Raw genomic sequence first — 26,306 nt, 5'->3', positions numbered from 1 at the left:
GTGGATGATTTGTACTATATTATGTTATCCATCCCTTCCAACTGAACAACTTCCCTTACTCATTCTGCAGCCAGCTACAGAGCCTTGAAAAAGTATTTATAGCCAGTGAACGTTCCCACATTTTTTCAAGTTACACCCACAAACCTAAAAGTATTTTATTGCAATTCTGTGTGATATGCCAACACAAAGTAGCACCTATTTGCAAAGTGTAAAGGAAATGATACATGGTTTTCTAATTATTTTAAAAATGTAAATCTGAAAATTGTGACATGCATTTGCTTCAGCCCCCCTGTAGTCTGATCCCCTAAATTAAATTCTGAGTGGCTAATTACCTATAGAAGTCACATAATTAGTATATTGAGTCCACCTGTGGGTAATTTATGCTTAGTATAACTACAGCTGTCTGGAAAGGCCTCAGAGGTTTCGTTTGAGAACATTAGGGATCAAACAGCATCATGAAAACCAATGAAGACAACAGACAGGTCAGAGATAAAGTTGTGGAGAAGAGTAAAACAGAGTTAGGTTATATAAAATAACCCAAGATCTGAATATCTCTCGAAGCACTGTTCAATCCATCCTCCAAAAGTGGAAGGAGTAAGACACAACTGCAAACCTACCAAGACATGGCCGTCCACCTAAAGTGACATCCCATGCAAGGAGAACAATAGTTATAGAAGCAGCCAAGAGGACTAGGGTTGAGCGAAACAGATCTGCCAATTTCAAAAGTCGCCGGTGATGCGCCCTCTGCTGGATGTCCTCATGAAGTGCAGCCTGGGAACTGTTTCCCACGCTCGACGTCATATGAGGACATCCAGCAGAGGGCGCATCACCGCGACTGAAGGTAACTATAGGTCATTGACCTACATTTCCTTCATTCCCCGGGGTTTACAGGCACGAGCACAGCTGCATTAGCAGAGCTCCTGCCTGTAAAATATTTTAACCCTTTCAGATGGATTTACATCGTTGGACGTTACAGATCTACGGATGGTATGTATATTTTTGGTTTATTATGTTTCCTTTGTTACAGAGCGAGGGTCTTCAGGTGGATTGAGAGAGCAATAAAATATTAGGGTATGTGCACACGTTCAGGATTTCTTGCAGAAATTTCCTGAAGAAAACCGGAAATTTTCTGCAAGAAATCCGCATTTTTTTTTTTGCGTTTTTTTTCCGTTTTTTTTGCGTTTTTTTAACATTCTGCAAGCGTAATTAGCTTGCAGAATGCTAAAGTTTTCCAAGCGATCTGTAGCATCGCTTGGAAAACTGACTGACAAGTTGGTCACACTTGTCAAACATAGCGTTTGACAAGTGTGACCAACTTGTTACTATAGATGCTGCTTTTGCAGCATCTATAGTAAAAGATAGAACGTTTAAAAATAATAAGAAAAATAAAAAAAATGCTTATACTCACCCGCAGACATCAGATCTCCTCACCGGCGTCCATTCCTATAGCTGATGTGTGCGCGCAGGGCCTTCCATGACGTCACGGTCACGTGAGCGGTCTCGACCAATCACAGGACAGTGACGTCATTCGGCAAGGTCCTTCTCCGCACACCAGCTACAGGAACCAGCCAGCGTGCAGCACAGAGGCGGGAACACTGCGCTGGACATCGAGGGTGAGTATAGGACTGTTTTTTATTTTATTTCTTATTTTTTGACCACTTATATGGTGCCCAGTGCGTGGAGGAGAGTTTCCTCTCCTCCACCCTGGGTACCAACCGCACATAATCTGCTTACTTCCCGCATGGTGTGCACAGCCCCGTGCGGGAAGTAAGCAGATCAATGGACCCCTAGGTGTGCGGAATCCCCGCAATTCCGCATTTTTAATGAACATGTTGCTTTTTTTTCCGCGATGCGATTTTTTCGCGGAAAAAATCGCAACATTTGCACAAAAAATGCGGAATACCTTGTAAATAATAGGAGGCATATGTTAGCGTTTTTTTCGCGTTTTTATCACGTTTTTATAGCGAAAAAACGCGAAAAAAACGCTAAAAATCCTGAACGTGTGCACATGGCCTTACAACTTGTGTGTTTATTTCATTAAAATACTTTTTAATAATGTGTGTGTTTTTTTAACCCTTTCATACAATTGGATTAATAATGGATAGGTGACATAATTGACGCCTCTTCATTATTAATCTGGCTTAATGTCACCTTACAATAGCAAGGTGGCATTAACCCTTCATTACCCCATATCCCACCGCTACACGGGAGTGGGAAGAGAGTGGCCAAGTGCCAGAATAGGCGCATCTTCCAGATGTGTCTTTTCTGGGGTGGCTGGGGGCAGATGTTTGTAGCCAGGGGGGGCCAATAACCATGGACCCTCTCTAGGCTATTAATATCCGCCCTCAGTCACTGACTTTACCACTCTGGTGGAGAAAATTGCGCGGGAGCCCACGCCAAGTTTTTCTGCGATTTAACCCTTAAATTTAATAGTTACAGCGCCGAAATTTTGCACATACACACTACTAACATTAGTAGTGTGGAATATGCAAAAAAGAGGGGGATATGACATGGTTTACTGTATGTAAACCATGTCTCATATCATGTCGGGTTTAGGCAGGAGAAATGAAAAGCCGGCAATTGAATTACCAGCTTTTCACATATATCGCGCTGAAGTAAATATAAAAATATATAGATTTTCCATTATTACCTTGCATTGGGTTTCGTGTTTTGGCCGATCCCCGACCCCGACTTTTCAAGAAGATCGGCCGATTTCACTCGACTCGACTTTTGAGAAAAAAGGAAAAGTCGCTCAACCCTAAAGAGGACCACGCCAAGAGCCCTCATACCCGCGCATTGCAATGCCACACAGCATTTAACCCAGAAGGTGTTGTTCCTTCTGTCCATATGGTTTAAATCCAGCATCCCAGATAAATTGAATTTGTTCTGAGGAAGGTCCATGTGGGACCGAAAACGTTTAACCTTCGAATCTGTGTCTGGATGTGCAATAAAAACTGATAATCTTCATTTCATAACTGACTGAGTGCCAAGTTATTGCTAATAATTGTTTGTTGGGTTGGAAACCCTACTTGAGCACCAACTCTAACTTCATCACAGAGTGCCGTGTCCTTGCTTAACATAGAGGAAAACTTGTTAGAAGCTGCAAAAGATTTGAAACTGGGGCATGAGTTCACCTTCCAGCAGGACAGCAACTCTAAACATACTGCCAAAGCTGCCATGGAATTGTTTACATCAATGCATATTCATGTGTGTGAATGGCACAGTCACAGTCCAGACTTAAATTCCATTGAGAATTTGTGGCAAGACTTGAAATTGCTGTTTGGTAGAGACATACAGTCATGACCTAAAGTGTTGGATCCCTTGAAATTGTTCCAGAAAATGAAGTATTTCTCCCAGAAAATTAATGCAATTATACATATTTTTTGTACACATTTATTGTCCTTGTTTGTATTAGAATAACACAAGAAAACAGAAAAAAAGGCAAATTGGACATCATTTCACACAAAACCCCCAAAATTGGCCAGACAAAATTGTTGGCATCTTTACAAAATTGTGGGTAAACAACATTGTTTCAAGCATGTGATGCTTGATCAAACTAACCTGTGGCAAGTAACAGGTGTGGGCAATATAAAAATCACTTCTGAAACCAGATAAAAAGTGTACAAGTTGACTCCCAAACCAGATAAAAGATGTAGAAGTTGAACCCATGCCCATGCATTCCACCGGTTATCTTTGTTTATATCCTTTACCCCCGTTCAGTTAGGAGTATCTCCATATTTATGTAGTGAGCACCTTCTCTCCTATTTCTGTGTAATGTCTGAACCCACTGAGAGGCAGCCATACAACATTTGCTTATGCCTACAATGGTTTTATCAGACTCAGACACGGTATATGTACTTAAGCTTTTTCTTTGGATGGTGGTGTGTGGCTTTGGTGAGGGAGTACTTTGCAGGGTCAGGTAAGGACAGCCTACATGGAGATGGGGCGCCACAACGTTCACCACTGACCATCTGGATGATCCAGAGGAGGCATGGGAGAAGGTCATGTGATTAGATGATACCAACATAAGAACATTTTGGTATCAACTCCACTCCCCATGTTTGGGAGAAGAAGATGGATGAGTACAACCCCAAGAACACCATCCCAACCATGAAGCATGGTGGTGGAAACATCATACTTTGGGGATGCTTTTCTGCAAAGGGGACAGGACAACTGCACTATATTGAAGGGAGAAAAAGCACCAACTCACAGACATTATCAGCATGGCAAAATATTATAGCACACCAAAATGGAAAAAGATGAGAGGAATAAATCCTAACCTGCTGTAATCAACTGGACCTACTAAGCAGGACAGGTCGTAAATAGTGAATAAACAAAAGAAAATGGCCGAAGGCCAGAACAAACGACCAACAAAGTCCATATATATAAATATGTATCAAAATATTTATTTATTAAAGAATAATACACAGAACAACATGGACACAGGGTATGAAAAAACGGCACAAGGGAACGACAACCATAGCCAAAGAGTACGAAAAACTAGCTAGTGTGGACGGACACGTGGAACCCCCACATCAGATGTGATATTGCTGTGTGTGATAGAACTAATATCACGGTAGTCAGAGAAAAAAAAATTGAATCATAAATCGCTTATATATAATCCATGAGAATCAGACTGAAGCCCGGAAAATCTCATGCTGATGTTAAAGTAATGCACCAAAATTGGCAGCAGCATATAAAACATAGGATCATGTAAAGGAAAATTCACTAACAATCCCAGTAAGTATAGACATTTGTATAGATATTACATACCACAGCAATGTGATGTGAGGGTGCAGCGGGGCCGTCCACACACCCCAGTCTGATTCTCATGGATTATATATAAGCGATTTATGATTCAATTTTTTTTTTTTTTTCTCTGACTACCGTGATATTAGTTCTATCACACACAGCAATATCACATCTGATGTGGGGGTTCCAGGTGTCCGTCCACACTAGCTAGTTTTTCGTACTCTTTGGCTATGGTTGTCGTTCCCTTGTGCCATTTTTTCATACCCTGTGTCCATGTTGTTCTGTGTATTATTCTTTAATAAATAAATATTTTGATACATATTTATATATATGGACTTTGTTGGTCGTTTGTTCTGGCCTTCGGCCATTTTCTTTTGTTTATATTGAAGGGAGGATGGATGGGGTCAATTATTGCTAGATTTTGGCCAACAACCTCCTCTCAGTAAGAGCAGTGAAGATGGGTTGTGGCTGGGTCTTCCAGCATGACAATCACCCTACACACAGAGCCAGGGCAACTAAGGAGTAGCTCCGTAAGAAGCATTTCAAGGTCCTGTAGTGACCTAGCCAGTCTTCAGACCTGAACCCAATAAAAAATCTTTGGAGGGAGCTGAAACTTAATGTTACCCAGTGACAGCCCCAAACCCTGAAAGATCTGGAGAAGATCTGTATGGAGGAATGGGCCAAAATCCCTGCTGCAGTGTGTGCCAACTTGGTGAAGAACTCCGTAATTGCAAACAAAGGTATCTATACCAAATATTCACTTTTGTTTTTCTATTGTATCAAATACTTGTTTCACGCAATAAAATGCAAATTAATTCTGTCTCTCACTGTTGAAGTGCACCTACGATAAAATTTACAGATCTCTCCATTCTTGGTAGATGGGAACTTGCAAAATCATCTGTGTATGATATACTTATTTTCCTCACTGTATGTCTGTATACTTTCAGCATATTTGATGTTTCTCATTCTAGAGGTATTATTAGTTATGCTGCAGTGAAAGTGCAATCCTCTGGTTTCTATCTCAAGCAGCTGCTTGCCAGACATCTAATGGACTGAAGTACGTCAAGAATTATTATCAATGCATTCAAGTACTGAGTCTTCTGCAACAGTCAAATGTGTCACCTGCTGCTATAGCTAAGAAAAGTAGAGACTTGATACTTTCAATTATGCAAACACCTTTAAGTGCCAGAGGGTGGAAGTCATAGGTGAGCTGCTGCACCATGTCACCCTGGCACTCTACAGGAAATTTGTGTCCCAGATCAAATGTGCTCTGTGTGGCATGCCTTGCACTCATTTGTAGATCCCAGACCTTAGCTGTCGCCAATTTCAGGAGCCGACGCACGTGAATCTGTGGACACCCAGTTTGCTTAATGACAAAGAACTTTACTTAAAAGTCTGTGTGCATCATAATGCAGCACGTAGTATTGGGCACAACACTTTCCATTTCTTGCTTCCACAGCATAGTACACTTCCAGATTTTCCTTCCGTTCTACCTGGACTACCCCTGCTTTCACTGGTCCAGTCAGTCCCAGGGATTCCCTTCCAGCCATGCAGTATGTCCGAGGTCTGTTACTTTTCCCACCCGCAAATCCACGACAATCTTCCTCCTTAGGCTACTTTCACACTTGCGTTTCTCTGCTGTCTGTCGTTGTGCAGCAAAATGACTTATCGACGGACGTCACAAAAATAGGGAAAAAGGTGTGTTACGCATCCAATGTAATGACGGATGCGTCGTCCACAAATTCCGGGAATTAAAGGTCCGGGGACGAGAGAGAGAGAGAGAGAGAGAGAGAGAGAGAGAGAGAGAACACTTTTTTCCAGATTTGAGAATCCTTCTGGGCATGCTCAGAGGGGAAAAACTGGATCTGTCGCTGGATTCCTGTGTGTGATGGTCAGCGCCGGATCCTGTTTCCATTATAGCCGACGACGGGCAGCGCAGGATGCTTCGCTGACCGACTTTCCGACGTGCAGAAAAAAACGTTCCTCAGAACGTTTTCTCCGCACGACGGACCGCTATTTTCCGACGGATCCAGTGCACGACGGATAAAACGGATGGCCATCCGTCACAATCCGTCGCTAATACAAGTCTATGGGAAAATGCAGGATCCTGCAAATTTTTTTGCAGGATCCTGCATTCTCAAAAAACGACGGATTGTGACGGAAGCTGAAAAACGCAAGTGTGAAAGTAGCCTTAAGGAAGGGGTTAGGGTGTCCACCATCATACCTGGATTGAGCCTGGAGCTTCAGAAGTTGCAGGAGTATATCCGCCCAGGGGGTCCCAGTAATGCCTCGTACTGCCCAGAACAACATGTACTCTCCCTTGCTGCTCCACCATCACTATCTACTACTCAAACTTCGCCCTATCTATTTACAGGAAGCAGTCACTTGCCCCAACAATAAGCACCTACTGCTATAAGCTAATCCAAAACATTAACTCTGATTTTACCCTGACGTCACTACTTATCTACAGTCAACTATCTTGTGTCCCAAGTTCTAAACTATGTCTTTCCCTATGCTATACTATACTATACGCTTATACATTACCTTTACAATACTTATACACTATATATATTTTAGGCAAACCACGTATCACAATATAGGTAAAAGACGCATGATATAACTTACACTACAATACAACGTGACTGGTGTCTTCAGGGGTAGGAATGCGATAGCCATTGTCCCCCACCATTACAGACCAAAAGCTTTGCCTTCTGGACAATAAAGAATTATAGTTCTCATTTCACAGTTACTATTATCCATCAACTTGAATTCTCCTTAAACAGAATGTATTATCAAGTTTAAGAGTATCCCTTTAAAAAAATATTTCCCAATATTCATTTTCTGGCCAGTAGGCCAGAGACAGGTGACTAGCATTTCCTGTTGTTTTTTTTGTGGCTTGATTGTCAGCTTTACTGTGTAGAATGGGACGTTAGAACAGTTCTCAGCCCAGATAAGGCAGAATAATGACACTATGCATAAAGGGCCTGATTAGTTATTGCATTTGCATCTATTTTTTGCCTATGTAATCGGTGTTTTATTCCATTTGTTTAGTTTCCTTCATATTAATCTTTCCTCGTGTGACTTTTTTAAAGGCTTTTGAAGGCTAATATATGTTTGTCTGTTTTTATTTTTTAGTTAGTCATTGACCATTTTGGCTGAGACCAAAATTCATGAACAGTGTGCGCCATTTAGAAGAATTTCGGGCAAAAAATGGCAATGAATCCCACAAAACAAGAATAAAAAAGTGACTGTAAAAAACATGCAAATAATGATTCAGGGCCATAGTGTTTATTTCAGATTACATTATTAATTTTGTCCAAGATGACCACTGTAAGTTAAAAAAAATATTGTAACTTGAGACTTTATAGAAAACTAGTAATTGGTTCCAAAATGATGAATATAATCCCCCCCCCAACAAAAAAAAGCTTCTTCAGTGTAGTACTATAGAGGGGCACTGCTAGGTAGGGGAATGGTCCATGCACTTCTGTGATACAGCTGATTCCTGTGCCACAAACCTTCATTGCCTGTGTCACTGTATGTTGAATGTGGGTTCAAGTTACACAAGACCAGAAAAGTTAATTAAATGCGGAAAATGTGGCCAAATATTTTCAGATTCCATATAGTTCACACCTCCTGCGACACTGTCCATATATACAATGCAGGAAGGATGCATACGCCTCCAATATAAAAACCCCAAGGAATGTTTTTAAAAATAAAAAAAAGTTTGTCGGTTATTTTATTTTGATGTAGCATCAATGGTAAACAGATGTCCAAATTCTGTAAAGTGGTTCCCAAAGTGCATAAAATAAACTCATCGGATACTCGCCCTCCCTGGGTCCAGTGTTGTTTTCTGCTGTCCCGGTGTTCAGACTAGAGTGGTGACATCTTGTCAACATTTGTACATCACCGCCGTACCCGCTCACTAAGCTCAGTTCTCGAGAGCCTGGGTGAATTCCTGATGAGTTTGATATCTACTTTTCACACTTTGAAGACCTCTTTATTGAAAGTGGAGCTTCCCTTTAAGGCTGCTGTCACACTATCAGTATTTGGTCAGTATTTTACCCCAGTATTTGTAAGCCAAAACCAGAAATGGAACAAATAGAGGAAAAGTATAACAGAAACACGTCACCACTTCTGCATTTATCACCCACTCCTGGTTTTGGCTTACAAATACTGATGTAAAATATTGACCAAATACTGCTAGTGTGACGGCAGCCTAAGGCTAACCAGACATATTAGTGAGATATGGTGTGATCTGTGTTAATCAAAATTGCATAGTTATATACAGGTGCTTCTCACAAAATTGGAATATCATCAAAAAGTTAATTTATTTCAGTTCTTCAATACAAAAAGTGATATTGTATCGAGTCATTACAAACAGAGTGATCTGTTTCAAGTGTTTCTTTCTGTTAACGTTGATGATTATGGCTTGCAGACAATGAAAACTGAAAAGTCATTATCTCAGTAAATTAGAATAATTTACAAAGGCTTCCTAAGCATTTAGAAAGGTCCCTTAGTCTGTTTCAGTAGGCTCCACAATCAAAAGACTGCTGACTTGACAGATGTCCAGAAGGCAGTCATTGACAAACCCCACAAGGAGGGTAAGCCACAAAAAGTAATTGCTAAAGAAGCTGGCTGTTCACAGAGTGCTGTATCCAAGCATATTAATGGAAAGTTGAGAGGAAGTTAAAAAGTGTGGTAGAAAAAGGTGCACAAGAAACTGGGATCACCGCAGCCTTGAAAGGATTGTCAAGAAAAGGCCATTCAAAAATTTATGGGGAGATTTACAAGGAGTGGACTGCTGCTGGAGTCATTGCTTCAAGAGCTACCACACACAGACGTATCCAGGACATGGGCTACAAGTGTCACATTCCTTGTGTCAAGCCACTCATGACTAGTGTTGAGCGATACCGTCCGATACTTGAAAGTATCGGTATCGGAAAGTATCGGCCGATACCGGCAAAGTATCGGATCCAATCCGATACCGATACCCGATACCAATACAAGTCAATGGGACTCAGGTATCGGACGGTATTCCTGATGGTTCCCAGGGTCTGAAGGAGAGGAAACTCTCCTTCAGGCCCTGGGAACCATATTAATGTGTAAAAGAAAGAATTAAAATAAAAAATATTGCTATACTCACCTGTCCGACGCAGCCGGGACCTCAGCGAGGGAACCGGCAGCGTTGTTTCTTTAAAATTCGCGCTTTTACTTGGTTACGTGAGGTCCCGGCTTGTGATTGGTCAGGGCGGCCATGTTGCCGGGACGCGGACCAATCACAGCAAGCCGTGACGAAATTACGTCACGGCTTGCTGTGATTGGTCCGCGTCCCGGCAACATGGCCGCCATTAACCAATCACAAGCCGTGACGTCACGGGAGGCTGGACATGCGCGTATTTTGAAAAGCGCGCGTGTCCAGCCTCCAGTGACGTCCCGGCTTATGATTGGTCACGGCGCCATGTTGCCGGGACGCGGACCAATCACAGCAAGCCGTGACGAAATTACGTCACGGCTTGCTGTGATTGGTCCGCGTCCCGGCAACATGGCCGCCATTAACCAATCACAAGCCGTGACGTCACGGGAGGCTGGACACGCGCGCTTTTCAAAATACGCGCATGTCCAGCCTCCCGTGACGTCCCGGCTTGTGATTGGTTAATGGCGGCCATGTTGCCGGGACGTCACTGGAGGCTGGACACGCGCGCTTTTCAAAATACGCGCATGTCCAGCCTCCCGTGACGTCACGGCTTGTGATTGGTTAATGGCGGCCATGTTGCCGGGACGCGGACCAATCACAGCAAGCTGTGACGTAATTTCGTCACGGCTTGCTGTGATTGGTCCGCGTCCCGGCAACATGGCCGCCCTGACCAATCACAAGCCGGGACTTCACGTAACCAAGTAAAAGCGCGAAATTTAAACAAACAACGCTGCCGGTTCCCTCGCTGAGGTCCCGGCTGCGTCGGACAGGTGAGTATAGCGATATTTTTTATTTTAATTCTCTTTTTTACACATTATTACATTAATGTTGTTGCGATACCCGATACCCGATACCACAAAAGTATCGGATCTCGGTATCGGAAATTCCGATACAGCAAGTATCGGCCGATACCCGATACTTGCAGTATCGGAATGCTCAACACTACTCATGACCAATAGACAATGCCAGAAACATCTTACCTGGGCCAAGGAGAAAAAGAACTGGACTGTGGATCAGTGGTCCATGATGTTGTTTTCAGATGAAAGTACATTTTTCATTTCATTTGGAAATCAAGGTCCCAGAGTCAGTCAGTGATGGTTTGGGGAGCCATGTAATCCGCTGGTGTAGGTCCACTGTGTTTTATCAAGACCAAAGTTGGCACAGCTGTCTACCAGTAAGTTTTAGAGCACTTCATGCTTCCCTCTGCTGACAAGCTTTTTGGAGATGGAAATTTCATTCTCCAGCAGGACTTCGCATCTGTCCACACTGCCAAAGGTACCAATATCTGGTTTAGAAACAACAGTATCACGGTGCTTGATTGGCAGCAAACTCGCTTGACTTTAACCCTATAGAGAATCTATGGGGTATTGTCAAGAGGAAGATGAGAGACACCAGACCCAACAATGCAGAGAAGCTGAAGACTGCTATCAAAGCAACCTGGGCTTCCATAACACCTCAGCAGTGCCACAGGCTGATCGCCTCCATGCCACGCCACATTAATGCAGTAATTGATGCCAAAGGAGCCCCGACCAAGTACTGAGTGCATTTACTGAACATACATTTCAGTAGGCCAACATTTCAGATTTTAAAATCATTTTTTCAGGCTGGTGTTATAAAGTATTCTAATTTACTGAGATAATGACTTCATTGGCTGTAAGCCATAATCATCAATCACCTGTAGTTAGTACGGTTGAAAAAAGACACATGTCCATCAAGCTCAACCGAGAGACTGAATAGGACAAACGGAAGGGGTATAGGTACCTCGACAATGAGGGATCCAGTCCGATTTATAAAGCAAGTTTTTTCCCTCATCTCCAGTGTCTATCAACTGGATTTATACTTAGGGAAGAGAAAACATCAAGGACAAATAGATAATTCAGAGTAGTATTTAAATATTTTATTGAAAAAACAAAAATCGTTTTGTATTATACGACTCGACAGTAGAGTTCATTATTGATGTGTCCTTCCCAACCTGAACTCTTAGCTCAACACATACTGGTATTTGTGCCCTATTCACATTATATTGCTAATATAACCTCATTACTTCCATGCAAAACAAACAAAAGTCAAAAAGTCTTTGCCCTCGGTATCATTGCACATATTTACACTATAACTCAGGTTAATATTCTGTACACTTGCTTTCCATTACAGTTCCTTTAAAATCTTTGAGCGTTTGCATTATTTATTTTGCAAAGTAACGTGTATTAATCTACGACAATTTGTGTGCCTTTTTTCAGGTTGCCTTAAGCGTAGACATTCCTATGGGCATCACGGCCACACATCTGCTCCTTTGAATGCCAGCTGTCAGCTTTTTTGTGTGTCCTCTTTTCCCTCTCCGCTCCATAGACCCGTCCACTAGGGCAGACGCTGCATCAATCTCGCATTTCTTCGGCCGTCTCAGTTTAGACCAGAACAATCAATCTTTAATTATGTTGCGGAGGCTGTTTCTTCCTCTCGCTCAGGACCAACCCTGTACCCAGATCAGCAGTAGACGTGTGCTGCCTATGAGCTGACGCTTAGGGCGGCCTCCATACGTGGGCAGAGACCCTTTTTCATGCCACTTAAAGTTGGGAAATGAATGACTAGTAAATAATATCTGTTGTTAGTGTGTCTCAATCTACTGCATAATCTTCATAAATTATTAAAGAGGTTTTCCGCCACAATGCATTTGCTGAATAATTCTGCAACAAATGGACGGTTAGGGAAATTAATGCTCAGCTGAAGCATATTGCTGAAATTATACAGCATCCAGTAGCTGGAAAATAAGGGCATTTACTATTTCTTCCAGAAATAAAATAACAAAAATAATTATATAAAAAATGTATTATGATTTTTGACCAAAAAAATGCCATTTGTTTGATTTATGTGAATGGAAAAACGGCAAAAAATATTTTTTCACATCATTTCCTACCATTTATAAGTGCTCATCGTGGTTCGTACACTATCATATTGGACTATATGTTACATTTTTGTCCTTCTAGTGCTTGGCGTCCTTGTAGTCTTTCCATCTCTTGCTCTCAAGGATGCCATCCATACCTGATGTCCTCCTGATCTTCTCTGGGGGTGTTTGTTGGCCTTCATTCCTGGTCTGTTCCTCCTTGCCTCTTCTCTCATGGGTTATCTAATTCGGTGGTCCACATGCCAACGCATCGACCCTCACTATGTAGCTGTTGCAGGGTTCCCCCATTTTGACTAAGATCCTCTAGATGCCAATTAACTGCTGGCTGATCTTTTTATGTATTCATTGGCATTTGACCTATCTCCTGACCTTATTTTTCCATCTATTGCTCGCCCTGATTTTTTCCAGTCTACAGTATTGCCTGTACTGCCGGTCCCAACCTTGGCTTGTCGGCTGTTTTGAACATACTCCAGAAAACAAAAGGTTCATGATGCATCAAAATTCTTGGGAAAAAAAACCACTTTTTTATTAGATATTCTATAATATCTAATACTGTTATATGCCACCATGAAAATGCACAGAATAATTACATCAGGAATGCAGAATACACAGAATACGCTTTAGTCAATGCATTTCAGAGGATTGTCCTTAATTGGGTCATGATTGAGGAATGCTCTCTGAAAAGTGTTGACTAAAGCATGTTCTCCATACCTGATGGGGATCTAAGGGGTAACGTCTCGCCTTGTGGAGAGTGCCAAGGTGAAATAAGGAGACTTATAGGCCATACAATGCTCCACTGGGAAATGAAATACTGTATGCATATTGTCTCTACAGAGGGGAGGAGGACAGGAACTCTAGTATCAACTATTGGCAGTAGTCAATACTGACCCTTGCCACACGTCTTAAGATAAAAGCGAAATCAGAAATTCTATTTGCAAACTTGTGTTTTGGAGTGTTTTACGGTCTTTAATCAGACCTCATGTTTTGCACTAATAAAAATTAGTGCAAAACATGAGGTCTGATTTGGCTGGATGAGAGGGCTTTGATAGGAGTCAAAGAACTAATGTCTCTCCTTGTAGAGAGACCTTCAGAGAGGTAGAGGACAGGAATTCTAGTGCCACCTATTGGAAGTAGCAATCCTAAGAGTAAATATAAAACTGTTAACAAGCCTTACCTCATGATTTAAGATAAAATCCAAAACAAAAACTCTATTTGCAGACGTGCATTTCAGGGTGTTTGCCCTTAATTAGTGCAAAACAAGAGGCCTGATTTGGCTGGATGAGAGGACTCTGATGAAGGTATAGGAGGTAAGGTCTCTCCTTGTGGAGAGTGCCAAGCCGGCTTAAGGAGACTAATAGGCCATGCATTGCTCCCCTTAGATCTCTATTAAAGGCATCTCACCCAGCCGAATCAGGCCTTTTGCTTTGAACTGAGGACGGGCAAACACCCAAAGCACATGTATGCAAATAGAGTGTATGGTTAGTTTTTTATCCTAAGTCATGTGGTAGGGGCAAGTTAAGGGGTTGGTATTAACTTTTAGGATTTCTACTTCCAGTAGGTGGCCCTAGAGTTCAAGTCCTCTTCCTCTCTGAAGAGACAATCATTACTGGATTTTATGGAGTTTTCAAATAGAGAAATAAAAAAAAATTCCCAAAAACTTTGGTTCTGGATAAGCCTTTTGTTTTCTTCAGTACTTGTGAAAGATTTTGACCCATGACACTAGTTTAGGTGAGCTGCATAACAACTCCTTCCGATCTTACTCTGATTATGCCAACTTCTACCTGCTTGTCTCACTATAGTGAAATAAAGAGGGTCGACACACGGTATTATAGGAGGCGCTTGTAAACAATATCATAAAAATTATTTAAAAATACGGCACTCTCATGTGTTCAATGCTTTAATTCAATTCATAAGATTTAAAGGAAAATATCAAGCGTGAAGATAAAGTATGTGAAATTCCAAAGACCTATGGGTCACTGTGACAATATGTGAACAAAGCTCCGGAAAAGCCGAAACTTTATATGTGATGGTCACAGTTGATATACAGTGTAAAGAATAACATACATCTAAGGTCGAAAATATATGAATCATTGGAAATTCATAGTGGAATATACGTGTAAACTCACTATCTGCATGGTGAGATATAAAAAACATCTTTTTTTCTTTGGATTTTCATGTACTTTATCTTCACGCTTGTTATTTTCTGGAAATCTTTTGAATTCAATTAAAGCATTTAACACATGACAGTGCTGTATTTTTTAATAATTTTTGCTTGTCTAACTATGACTGCTGCCGGCCAACTTGGGTCGTCATCTACAGATATAGATAGATAGACAGAAAACAAGCAGGAAAAAGTTAAATCTTCCAGGCAATTACTAATCCTCCAGATACCTAAAAAATGAAAGCAGCACTTATTTAATGAAATAGAAAAACTGAGGTTTATAGCCCATTGGGGTGCAGCAACATTTTGGTTTAGTTGAGAAAGGTTCTTACGCTACTCTCTGTGTGTTCCCGCGGCCGTGGACACTGGTTATGTTACTGATGTCAGCGTTCATCACTGTCTCTGGATGTAGCAGATTGTTGTGGGACCTCATTATTATGGATTTACGGACCCCTTATGGATTACTTTTATTTTCAGTAATAACTGGGTAAAAGATGGTAATTGTCCAGGAGTGCGTTTTACAATTAAAGAATTGTTCTCTGTGTATTTATTTATTTTGACTATGGAGTTAGTAATGGGGGTGTCTGACAGACTGGGCTTGATGTTAATGAACATTACAATGCTGACATCAACCCCAAAACCATTATCCCGATTGCAAACGCATCAGGGCAATCAGGAAGAGTCAATGCTAAGTGCCAGAATTGGAGTATCTAAAGGATGCTCCATTTCTGGGGCGGCTGATGGCTGGTATTATTTGTCTGGGAAGGGGCCAATATCCATGACTCCTTAGCAGGCTATTAATATCAACCTGCAGTTGTCTGCTTAGCCTTTGCTGGTTATTAAAAATAGGGGGGCAGGTCATTTTTGTAAGTCCCCCTTTGTAATAACCAAGTAAAGGCTAAGCAGAGAGCTTTGAGCTGATATTAGGCTGGGAAGATCCATGGATATTGGCCCCATCCCAGAATAATAACACCAGGTCACAGCTGTCTACTTTCCCCAAGCTGGTTGGTAAAAATAAGGCTAAATAGCTAAATACAAGTAAACAAAAATACTCATGCAAAGCACTGGTTATGTCAGTGACATCTTTTTATCTATGTATTCTGACAATTCATGCTGTGAATTTACTGGGCTGATGAAATGTCAGGTTTCCTATGAGTTGTGTGAGTAAAAATCGGAGGGCACATACAAGGTCTGTGTGCCGTGTAATTTTTTTCTCACACCCATTGACTTGCATCTGTGAATCTCGGCTGTTTTATGCAGGTTGTGATTTTTATACTTCACCCTAATTCCAGTTGAGGAAAGATTCGGAGATGAACACTGCCTCACTGAGTAGCATTGGTGCGAGTGCAATGTGATTTTTTTCTCACATCGTACTCGTCAATTTTATACGCAGATGTGAGCAAACCCGAAGGGTGGATAGCAAGAAACCCTTCTTCTGTTCCTATCTGCCTGCATGGGCGTCTCCTGAGCTATCGTTGGTCACCGCCTGTCCTCAAGGTATTCTAATTACAAAATGAGCATCCAGGATAGAATTTACCAAAGCCACAAATCCCCATCAATTTCAGTGAGGGCCCAGCTCCTGAACCCCACTGATGGGATCCACATATCGTATCGTTCCTCAGGGGCAAAAGCAGCAAATATGAATGGTCTGATCATCCAGCAATACTGTCTCAGTACATCAGTCCTCACTGCTCCCATGTGGATGCCGGTGATACACTGCAGGTAATCACTTATACTGAGTAGTGTGTCAGCCAGGATGTGCTTAGATGCATCTATAGGGAGTGATTATATGCGTCCGATTATTTATAGTGGCTGCTTCTGAGAACCATTGATTTCCTAATAAAGATGTATTTTGCCCCCCATTTCTGATTGGTAAATGTATTCCGCATATCCTTAGTTAATTGACTGACACTGTAGATTTTACCCATCATGGTATGGACGATGCGTTTAATAATGAATCAAAAAAGGTTTATTGTAGCTATGATAATTTTCCTACATATACATATAGAGCAGAGTTGTCATTTAATTAAATATTTGAGGTATGAAGCCTGAGTAGGATAAAATGGAATATGAGAGACAATATCTAGTTATAGCAACTGACTGTAATAACTAATCATGTCTGTTGTACTGAACACTGGACAAACTCCGCTCTGCAGCCGCACAAAGCACTGCACTACCAGCTCTTCCATCACATGTTCTATAGACTTACCACTACCTGCCACCTAGTGGCACACAGTGGTATGGCGTCTGCTGATGGAAATGGACAAGGCATTTTCAGTAGTGTTCATAAATTGTGAAATTGGTGTTATACTGCCATCTAGTGTCTAAGACATGAAAATGTTCCAAAAGTTTTATCTGTACATTTGCAGCTATTGATCAGTGCAGAAGACTGGGGGGGCAAAAAGTTGGCTTATTTAAATGGATAAAGTGGCAGATTTGAATAAAAAGGTCTATGACAATTTTTTAAAAAATTTGCTTGATTTATGAAAAAAATGTTGAGTAAATATTTAAAACAAACTTTATTTCTTAATGGTTTCAAACTTTAGCATCACTACTTGTACCAGTACATCCGTAGTAATAACCACACAGTTAGGCTATGGTCACACTATCAGTATTTGGTCAGTATTTTACAACAGTATCTGTAAGCCAAAACCAGGAGACCATAGCCTTAGTAGGACATTTCTTCATCAAGAGTATTGCTATGCCATCTGCCTGTGTTCTCTGAGACTCCTAATTTTATGACATGGAATAAGTGGTTGGGGCTAAATTATAGCTGTACTCAATCATTCGTCCCTCGCATTGGTTCCAGAGCTACTGCAGGTGACTAGCCGAAATATGGTGATCAGCAAATGAGCCTTTTACACCTGCAGTAGGCAGTGCTGTTCTCTGTTACAGAGCAGAGGCACAGAATTCATGCAGAGAATACATGACATTATGCAAGCAACGCCAAAAGCATGGAAAGAAACAAGACATGGAATTACACTCACTGGCCACTTTATTAGGTACACCATGCTAGTAACGGGTTGGACCCCCTTTTGCCTTCAGAACTGCCTCAATTCTTCGTGGCATAGATTCAACAAGGTGCTGGAAGCATTCCTCAGAGATTTTGGTCCATATTGACATGATGGCATCACACAGTTGCCGCAGATTTGTCGGCTGCACATCCCAAAGATGCTCCATACAAGGCAGGATGGATCCATGCTTTCATGTTGTTTACACCAAATTCTGACCCTACCATCCGAATGTCGCAGCAGAAATCGAGACTCATCAGACCAAGCAACGTTTTTCCAATCTTCTACTGTCCAATTTCGATGAGCTTGTACAAATTGTAGCCTCAGTTTCCTGTTCTTAGCTGAAAGGAGTGGTACCCGGTGTGGTCTTCTGCTGCTGTAGCCCATCTGCCTCAAAGTTCGACGCACTGTGCGTTCAGAGATGCTCTTAGGCCTACCTTGGTTGTAACGGGTGGCGATTTGAGTCACTGTTGCCTTTCTATCAGCTCGAACCAGTCTGCCCATTCTCCTCTGACCTCTGGCATCAACAAGGCATTTCCGCCCACAGAACTGCCGCTCACTGGATTTTTTTTCTTTTTCGGACCATTCTCTGTAAACCCTAGAGATGGTTGTGCGTGAAAATCCCAGTAGATCAGCAGTTTCTGAAATACTCAGACCAGCCCTTCTGGCACCAACAACCATGCCACGTTCAAAGGCACTCAAATCACCTTTCTTCCCCATACTGATGCTCGGTTTGAACTGCAGGAGATTGTCTTGACCATGTCTACATGCCTAAATGCACTGAGTTGCCGCCATGTGATTGGCTGATTAGAAATTAAGTGTTAACAAGAAGTTGGACAGGTGTACCTAATAAAGTGGCCAGTGAGTGTATTTTACTTATGTGTGAACAGAGCCTAATGTAAATGAATAAATGACCGGTATATGTCAGTAATGTATTATATGCATTACCATAGTATAGTTATTGTAGTTAGGACTGCGCATCCTATGGCTCTTTGCTGGGCCTTCTCCCTGCTATCTTCTCCCTTAGTTACTGTATTTGATGCATGCAGATGAGATAACATGTGTGTGTTGTAGGTTGTTACTTTTACTCCTGTTGCTGTCAGAATTACAGTAATTTGTTTAGTCATTCCTTCATTTCTTATTCAATTCTTTTCCTACGTTCATATATTAATTCTTTCATTCCTTCCTTTCTTCCTTCCCTTTCCTTCCCTCCATCGTTCATTAATTCCTTCCTTCCCTCCCTCCTTCCTTCTCTCCTTTCTATATTGCTTTATTCTCCTTTCCCACTTTTATGTTTCTCCTCCTCTTCCTTCCATACTTCCTCCTACCTTCCTTCCTTTTTTCTTATTTCTCCCCTACATGACTTTGCTATTTTCTTCCGTTTGTTGCCTTCTTTCTTTCCTTCCTACGTAATTTCTTCCTTCCCTATTTCCACCTACTTTCCTAACTTTCCTCTTTTATTCTTTTCTACCTTTCTTCATTCCCTCTTCCAATGCCTACCCCTCTCTTTGCTTCCTTCATCATTGCTCTCTTTTTTTCACATACTTAAGTCCATTCCACTCTTTTCTCCATTCTTTATTTCTTTCCAACTTTGCTTCCTTCCATCCTCCCACATCACATCTTCTTTCTTTCTTTCTTTCTTCCTTCCTTCTTTCCTATCTTGCCTATTGAACCTCCTTCTCTACGGACACCTATCTTTCCTTTCTTCCCCTCCATTATTAGTTTTTCCTTTCTCCCATTTCTACCTTACTTCTCTCTTCCTAATTTTTCCTCACACTTTTTCCGTCCTTTCTTACTTACATGAACCTTCCTTTCCTTTTTTAATCCTTTTCTTTGTGCTTTTCCTTCTTATGATTCTCTTCTTTTTATTTTGGTACTAAATACTTTCCCTCCCTCACTGATTCCATTCTTTGATCTCCTACTTCTTTTCCAACTTCCACCTACCTTCTTTTCTTACTCTCATCTTTTCTGCCTTGCTTCATTCACCATTTCCACCCTCTTCCCTCCATCCTCCCTCTCCTCTTCCTTCTTTCCTTTTATCTATCCATCCTTCCTTCATTTCTATTTCTTATTTCTCTCCCACCTTTCTTTTCTTCATCTTTTCTTACATTGCTTCCTTCACTCATCCCACCTTTCCCTTCACCTTCTCTCTCTTCATTCCTTCTTTTCTGTCTTCATTTTTTGCCCCTCTTACTTTCCTTCCATACTTCTTTTCTTCTTTCTCTACCTTAAGTCCTAATATACTTCAACCTATCTTCCTTCTATACCTCTTTTTTTCAACGTATTTCCTTATTCTTCTTCTTTGTTCCTTTTCTAGCTTTCTTTCCTTCAGTAACCTTATCCCTCCTTCATACTTCTCATTCTTACTTTATTTTCCCCAACATTACTTCCGTACCCCTTTCATCCTTCTCTCCTTACTTCCCTCCTTCCACGCTGCTCCCTTCTCTCTTTCCATTCCCCCATTTTTTCTCTACTTCTACATACCTTCCTTAAGCTGCCTCCTTTTTTCGTGTCCTTTCATCCTTTCATACCTTCCTCTTTTCGTACCTCCTTTCTGGTTTTCTTCCCTCGTCCCTCTTTTTTTCTCTACTATTTGAAGAGTTACAGGTCAGATACATGTTTTTACGAGCAGATAGGCTTCTTTTTGACACAACATTTGTTCTTTGCAATTGTAGGGCACAGCTGGAAATGAAGCCAGTGCCACAGAGGAAATGTCTAACCTGGTGAATTACATTCAGCCTGTGAAGTTTGAATCTTTTGAGACTTCTAAAAGTAAGTGACACTTTGTGATGGCTGATCACTGCTCAGGACCGGTCACTCAGGGACTGGGGTTGAATTCTTACAAATCCCAGCAGTACACATTTATTACGCTTTACTCACTCCTAGGACAAATCCAGCGTTAATTCTGAAAGTTTCATTTGTACATGATAATGGGAATGTTTTATGTTACTGTCACACTGTTTATGTCTGGGAAGGTTGAGGCTCGCAGGACTATGTGCCCAATTACTGGGCCAATGGACAACATGCAACATAGAGAAAGCACAAGCTGAGCATTAAGGCCGACTCGCACATTACCACCCCTACCAATATTAGTGACCATAAGAAGTTTTCAAGGGAGAAATATGGCAAACGCACTCAAGTAGTGCAGCCAATGTTAGCGCCATCTGACAGCCTGTATTTTGCATTTTAGATAATTTACCATTTTCTTTGATTTTAAATTAATAAGGTTTGTCCATTACTTTGATATAGATGGTCTACTCTTAGGCACATCATCAATGTCAGAATGAGTAAGTATCCCGTAGTGGTCAGAAGAAAACAATATATGGAGCAGGAATATCACAGCTCCATGGTAGCCATTCTTTGGCACAGTAACAAAAAAGTTTCTCAACTCCCATTCACTTCTATGTCAAAGGCTGTCAATATCGAAGTCCTGGAAAAGACATTTAAAGGGTTCCATAACTCTGTTAATATGTGATACACTGTGAAGTGTTACAACAGTAAGTGGTAACACTGTGCTATATACATTGGAATATACATGACTTTGTGGAACTTTTCTTATGTAAAGAAAAAGTCTGAAACATGCAGAATTGATGTTAATGAAGGTCCATTGTGAAAATGGTACCTGTGAAGGGGTAGAATATTTTAGGCAGTAAGTAGACAGTCCTTAAAATTGGTGTTTTCAAAGGAAAGACAACCATTAACGGGGTGCTAGGATCCCCAGGCTAATCGATGTGTATAAGAAAAAAATTCAATCCTATCGGGCCCGATCCCATAGAAGAGCAAGCGTAGCAGTAATTGCTGAAAATTCTACTGCTGTCCATGATAGAGAGTTGTGAGAACAGAGTGCATTGGCGCTTGTGGTGGTGTAGCTGAAGATCAAATTCTCTTGCTGACCGCTGTCCATCCCTGAAGGCATCTCCAAATTCATGTGGTCTTCACAACAAGACCATGAAACAATAGAAGAAGGTGGCTTGGCCTGAGGAATCATATTTTCTGACACTCCATATAGACAGCAAGTGTGTGCAGCATTTAGCTGAGGAAGAAATGGCACCATGGGGCAGTGTCACGCTGTGAACACTGCTCTGCTAGGTTTTGGTTCTGGCATTCATATAGAAGTAGCAACTAACTAAACATAGCTGCAGACTGAGTACATCCCTTTATGGCAGCGGTATTCCCCAATATCAGTGGTCTCGTTCAGCAGGATTATGTGCCCTACCTGTCAGGAATATGTCAGAGGCTGCAGACCGTTGCACTGCATCTGTCTGCAGAAGGTCTCCTTGGTTTGCTTTGCAGACTAGTGGCCACCTCCCCCGCTGCTAATGACCACACCAGGGCCTGGGTGTTTATAACTCCCTACTTCCTGTTGGGAGGTGTGGGTGTTATTTTCACTTCTCTGTTGAAGCTTGGAGCTGTAAAAATCTGCTAGTGTCCTCTTGGAGTTTGGAGGGCGTCGGCGTTTCTCAATTTGTCTACTCAAGCTAAGTGTCCCCCTGGTTTCATTTATCCTTACTGTCTTTAGTGTTAGTGGGATTGACTAGTGTCATCCTGTCCTTTCTGGTGCAGGTCTTAGTGCCAGGGTCACACAGGGACTAGGTATCCTATTCGGCAATAGGTGTGGAGCCTGTATAGGAATGGTAGGACAGACAAGGTGATGTTAGATCAGTCTAGGGGTCTCCACTTCCCCCTTCCCTAGTGTTTGGTTCCCCTTCCCTTATCCCTTTGTGTTGCACTTAGGCTGTCCTACACTGTGCATGAACAACCACAATGCAAACCATGTCCAGTAATGGTTAAAGAACATGACAAATATAATAAGTTGATGACTTGGACTCCAAAGTCCCCAGATCTCAGTCTTTTCGAGCATCTGTAGGATGTGATGAAAAATAATTCCAACCCATGATGGCCGCACCTGACAACATGCTGCTAATGTCTTGGTGTGGATTACCATAGGATATCTTGAGAGGTGTTGTGGAGTCCATGTCATGATGGGTCAGAGCTGTTTTGGTGGGACCTTCACAGTATTAGGCAAGTGATTTTAACACTTTGGGGTTGTCGAGCAATCCAAAAGTTTAATAGAATAATAATCAAACAGCACAACATGTAGAAAAATATATAAGATATTTTTGAAAAAATAGTGACCTAAATAGCCGCCCTTCTTTTTAGCAACATCTATGATGTGTGACAGACTCTTACTCTGTTGGCAGTCACCTTTTTTGGAGCATCAACCACAGCCTTCCAGACACTGGTCAGAGAGATGACTGTTTTCCTTCACCGTAAATCTCCCGTTTAAGAAGGGCCAACAAGTTCACAATAGGGTTTGGATCAGGTGAGGAAGAGGCCATATCATTATTCTTTCATTTTAAGGCCTTTACTGGAGCCAAACAGTGGAGACTTCGATACATTGGATGGAGCATTGTCCTGCAGAAAATCATGATTTTGTTTAAAGATGCAGACTTTAACCTGTACCACTTCTTATAGAAAGTGTCTTCTAAAAACTAGCAGTAGGTTTGGGAAATTATGTTAAGTCCATCTTCAAACCAAAAAGGTCCAAATAGCTTATCTTTAATAATATCAGCCCATAGCATTACCCCCAAACAACTTTGCTGGTGTCTGAGTTGAAGTGAAGGTCCGTGTCTGTTACCATCCAACTGGTCCGTTAAGAGTCACTCCCATTTTTTAAAAAACTGTCGTCCTATAATTTTTTGGGCCTAGTCTTGATGTTTCAACTGTGTCTTGTTCATGGTAGTTGGGTTTCCGCCTTCCTTCCTTCCGTCGGCCATGTCTCTGAGCACTGAACACCTTGTACTTCAGGGTACTCCATGGAGATTGCAGTTCTGCAATATGACAGTGTAAACAAGTCCTGGGATGCAACATGCACAGAAAGACAAGGCTGAAGCAGCAACTAAACTGTTTATTTCACTAATATATGTACAGGGATGGCAGGGGAATAGTATGTGAGCAAAATGTTTACATTATTTCAGTTACAATATACAATGTCGTTAACAAGCACACAAGAACTCTTATAGTGAATTCCGTATTCTATCTGACTAATCTCTTATTCACAATCTTGCGTGTCTTAGGACAATGTTTCCCTTAGTGATACATGCCCTAGCAGAGCTCTACTGTTCTTCCAGCTAGGCCGCAAATCCTTCTGAGTTAAAATCAATCAGCACTGAATTTTTTTTTCCTTTCTGCTGCACTACCCCAGACTGAGCCCTGTACTGTACATTAGTGCTGAAAGTGACAGCCTGGCTCACTCACACCTCTGATTCACTACTGCGGAAACCCACCTCCAAACCGGGATCCTCACTGAGTCTTCAGTACTTGACCTGCGACGGTCTTCTTTGGGCCTGGAAGGATGAGAACTGGGCCCCCACGGTCTTGTCCTGCGTAGTCTGCTATGCAGGCCTTGACAGGCGCAGGTCTAGGCCTCAGCTCTCGGCCTCAGGTCTTGACCATCATTGTCTGGTCCATGGATCTTGGACAGCTGCGCAACACTTCGCTGGTTCAGGCCCACTGGCAGACTCCGGTGCCTCGGCCTCCTCATACCTCTTTGCACACGTCCTTCTTGTCTCACTGGTTGGCGCCAAATCTTTTCCCAGTTTGCCGCTCCGACTTCTTATATTGAGGAACTGAGTCACACAGGTTACCGGACTTGGTGCCTCAGCTTAACTCTTCTTTCCTGAAACTCTTCCTCTTCCTGCTGGTTCCGCAGGGTTCTGGTTAGACAACAGGTGGCAGCCTTCGTACGTAAATGCTGCTTAGTGCTGGGGAATCTTGTCCTCTATGGTCCACCCTCATACAACAGTACTGTAGGATAATGGCTTCTAGGTCACTTCACGTTTGATTCTTCTTAGATCTTTGGCAGTTAATGTGCATCTTTTTTCTCAAGATGGTTTTTCTATTTGCAATAAATGTTTTATGGTTCTGTGATCATGTCTCAATAACTTAGCAAATTTAAGAGTGCGGCATCCCTCTATAAGACTTTTAACAATTTTTGACTTTTCAGAGTCCATTAAATCTCTTTTTTGGTTCATTTTTCTTGAGGGAAACAAGCTGCTATTATTTCCTCTCATCTTGATAAAGGGTGTTGTATTCTTAGGTCTCACCCTCCTGCATTACACAAATACACATCTCCTGATCTGCTTCATCCAATAGATTTGGAAAATCTGCATAAAAATGATGATTTGGTTAAAATGCTCACTTGCCCAATAATTCTGCACATAGCGGCACAGTTTAATCAAATAGCACCAGAGACAAGCGGACATGTGCATGGTGGAAGTACGGGGGTCGGTTCAGTGTGTTTCTTCATCATCTTCATCTTCTTCTATCAGCAATCAGCAATACAGACAGTTGTTTTCATTTATTGTCTTATTATTGCTGTGAAAAATAGTGACAGTAAGTGGTGAAGGAACTAAGCCCAGAACCTGTCAGTGGTAACACAAACATTGGGCTGGCTAATACTAATATAGTATTCAATGTGAGTTCTGTAAGATTAATCCTCTGAGATGTCTGTTCTTGCCTTAAATGTCCTCCGATGTCAGCGCAATTCAGAATTGTACTCTGAGAGGATAATGTGATAATCCTATAAAGATAAATTATATGAATAGTAATGTCAACATAGATCAGTCCTGATTAATGACTGAAGGCGGCGGTCACTTATAATTATATTATAAAGTTATAAAGTATTATAAAGTTGTATCTGAGATTCATTTAAATAGGTTGTCCTGCTTTAAAGAATATTACACCAAAGATTTAGGAATGAGGAAAGAACCCTGTGCTCTTACTCAACCTCCTTAACCTTTGGTGGATTGATCTTTGATACAGGACAACCACTTTAAAGTGTTTTCTGCCAGCACACTTTTGAAAATTAAAGGGAACCTGTCAGCAGGATTGTGCACAGTAACCTACAGACAGTGTCAGGTCGGTGCCGTTATACTGATTACAATGATACATGTCACATGATACCCCAATAGATCATGTGATGGGTCATGTGAGGTGCTCTGGGCACATCTGAACACAGGAAAATGTCAGAGATATATTTCCCTTATGTACGGCACTTTAAATAACATAGCGTTATGCAAAATAGAACAGTGATGAACGATTAATTTTCCCGAGGGGCCACACGATAGACTGTGACTATTGTGGAGGCTGAACCAAAAGGCTGAAATTAATTTTTCTCAATATTAATATAATATATAAAAAATATTAATAATGGTATTACTTAATATTGAGTAGAATTAAGTATTCCTACATCCCCCATATACAGTATGACCCACCAAATAGCCCCCT

General features: G+C 41.5%; 1 protein-coding gene across 1 annotated transcript in view; it reads left to right on the top strand.

Moving 5' to 3' along the window:
* The window catches only part of PLCB1 (phospholipase C beta 1), a 1,010,585-nt gene that overhangs the window by 759,617 nt on the left and 224,662 nt on the right, over positions 1-26,306 (top strand). The window contains exon 16 of the mRNA XM_077282634.1: positions 20,693-20,789. Within this exon, the coding sequence (XP_077138749.1) occupies positions 20,693-20,789 (97 nt within the window). The remainder of the gene's footprint in view (positions 1-20,692; positions 20,790-26,306) is intronic.

This window comes from Ranitomeya variabilis, chromosome 2 (assembly GCF_051348905.1).
Source record: "Ranitomeya variabilis isolate aRanVar5 chromosome 2, aRanVar5.hap1, whole genome shotgun sequence".
NCBI classification, from domain to species: Eukaryota; Metazoa; Chordata; class Amphibia; order Anura; family Dendrobatidae; genus Ranitomeya; species Ranitomeya variabilis.
The sequence above is the reverse complement of the archived record's forward strand: the minus strand, read 5'-3'. Positions and strand labels throughout refer to the sequence as shown.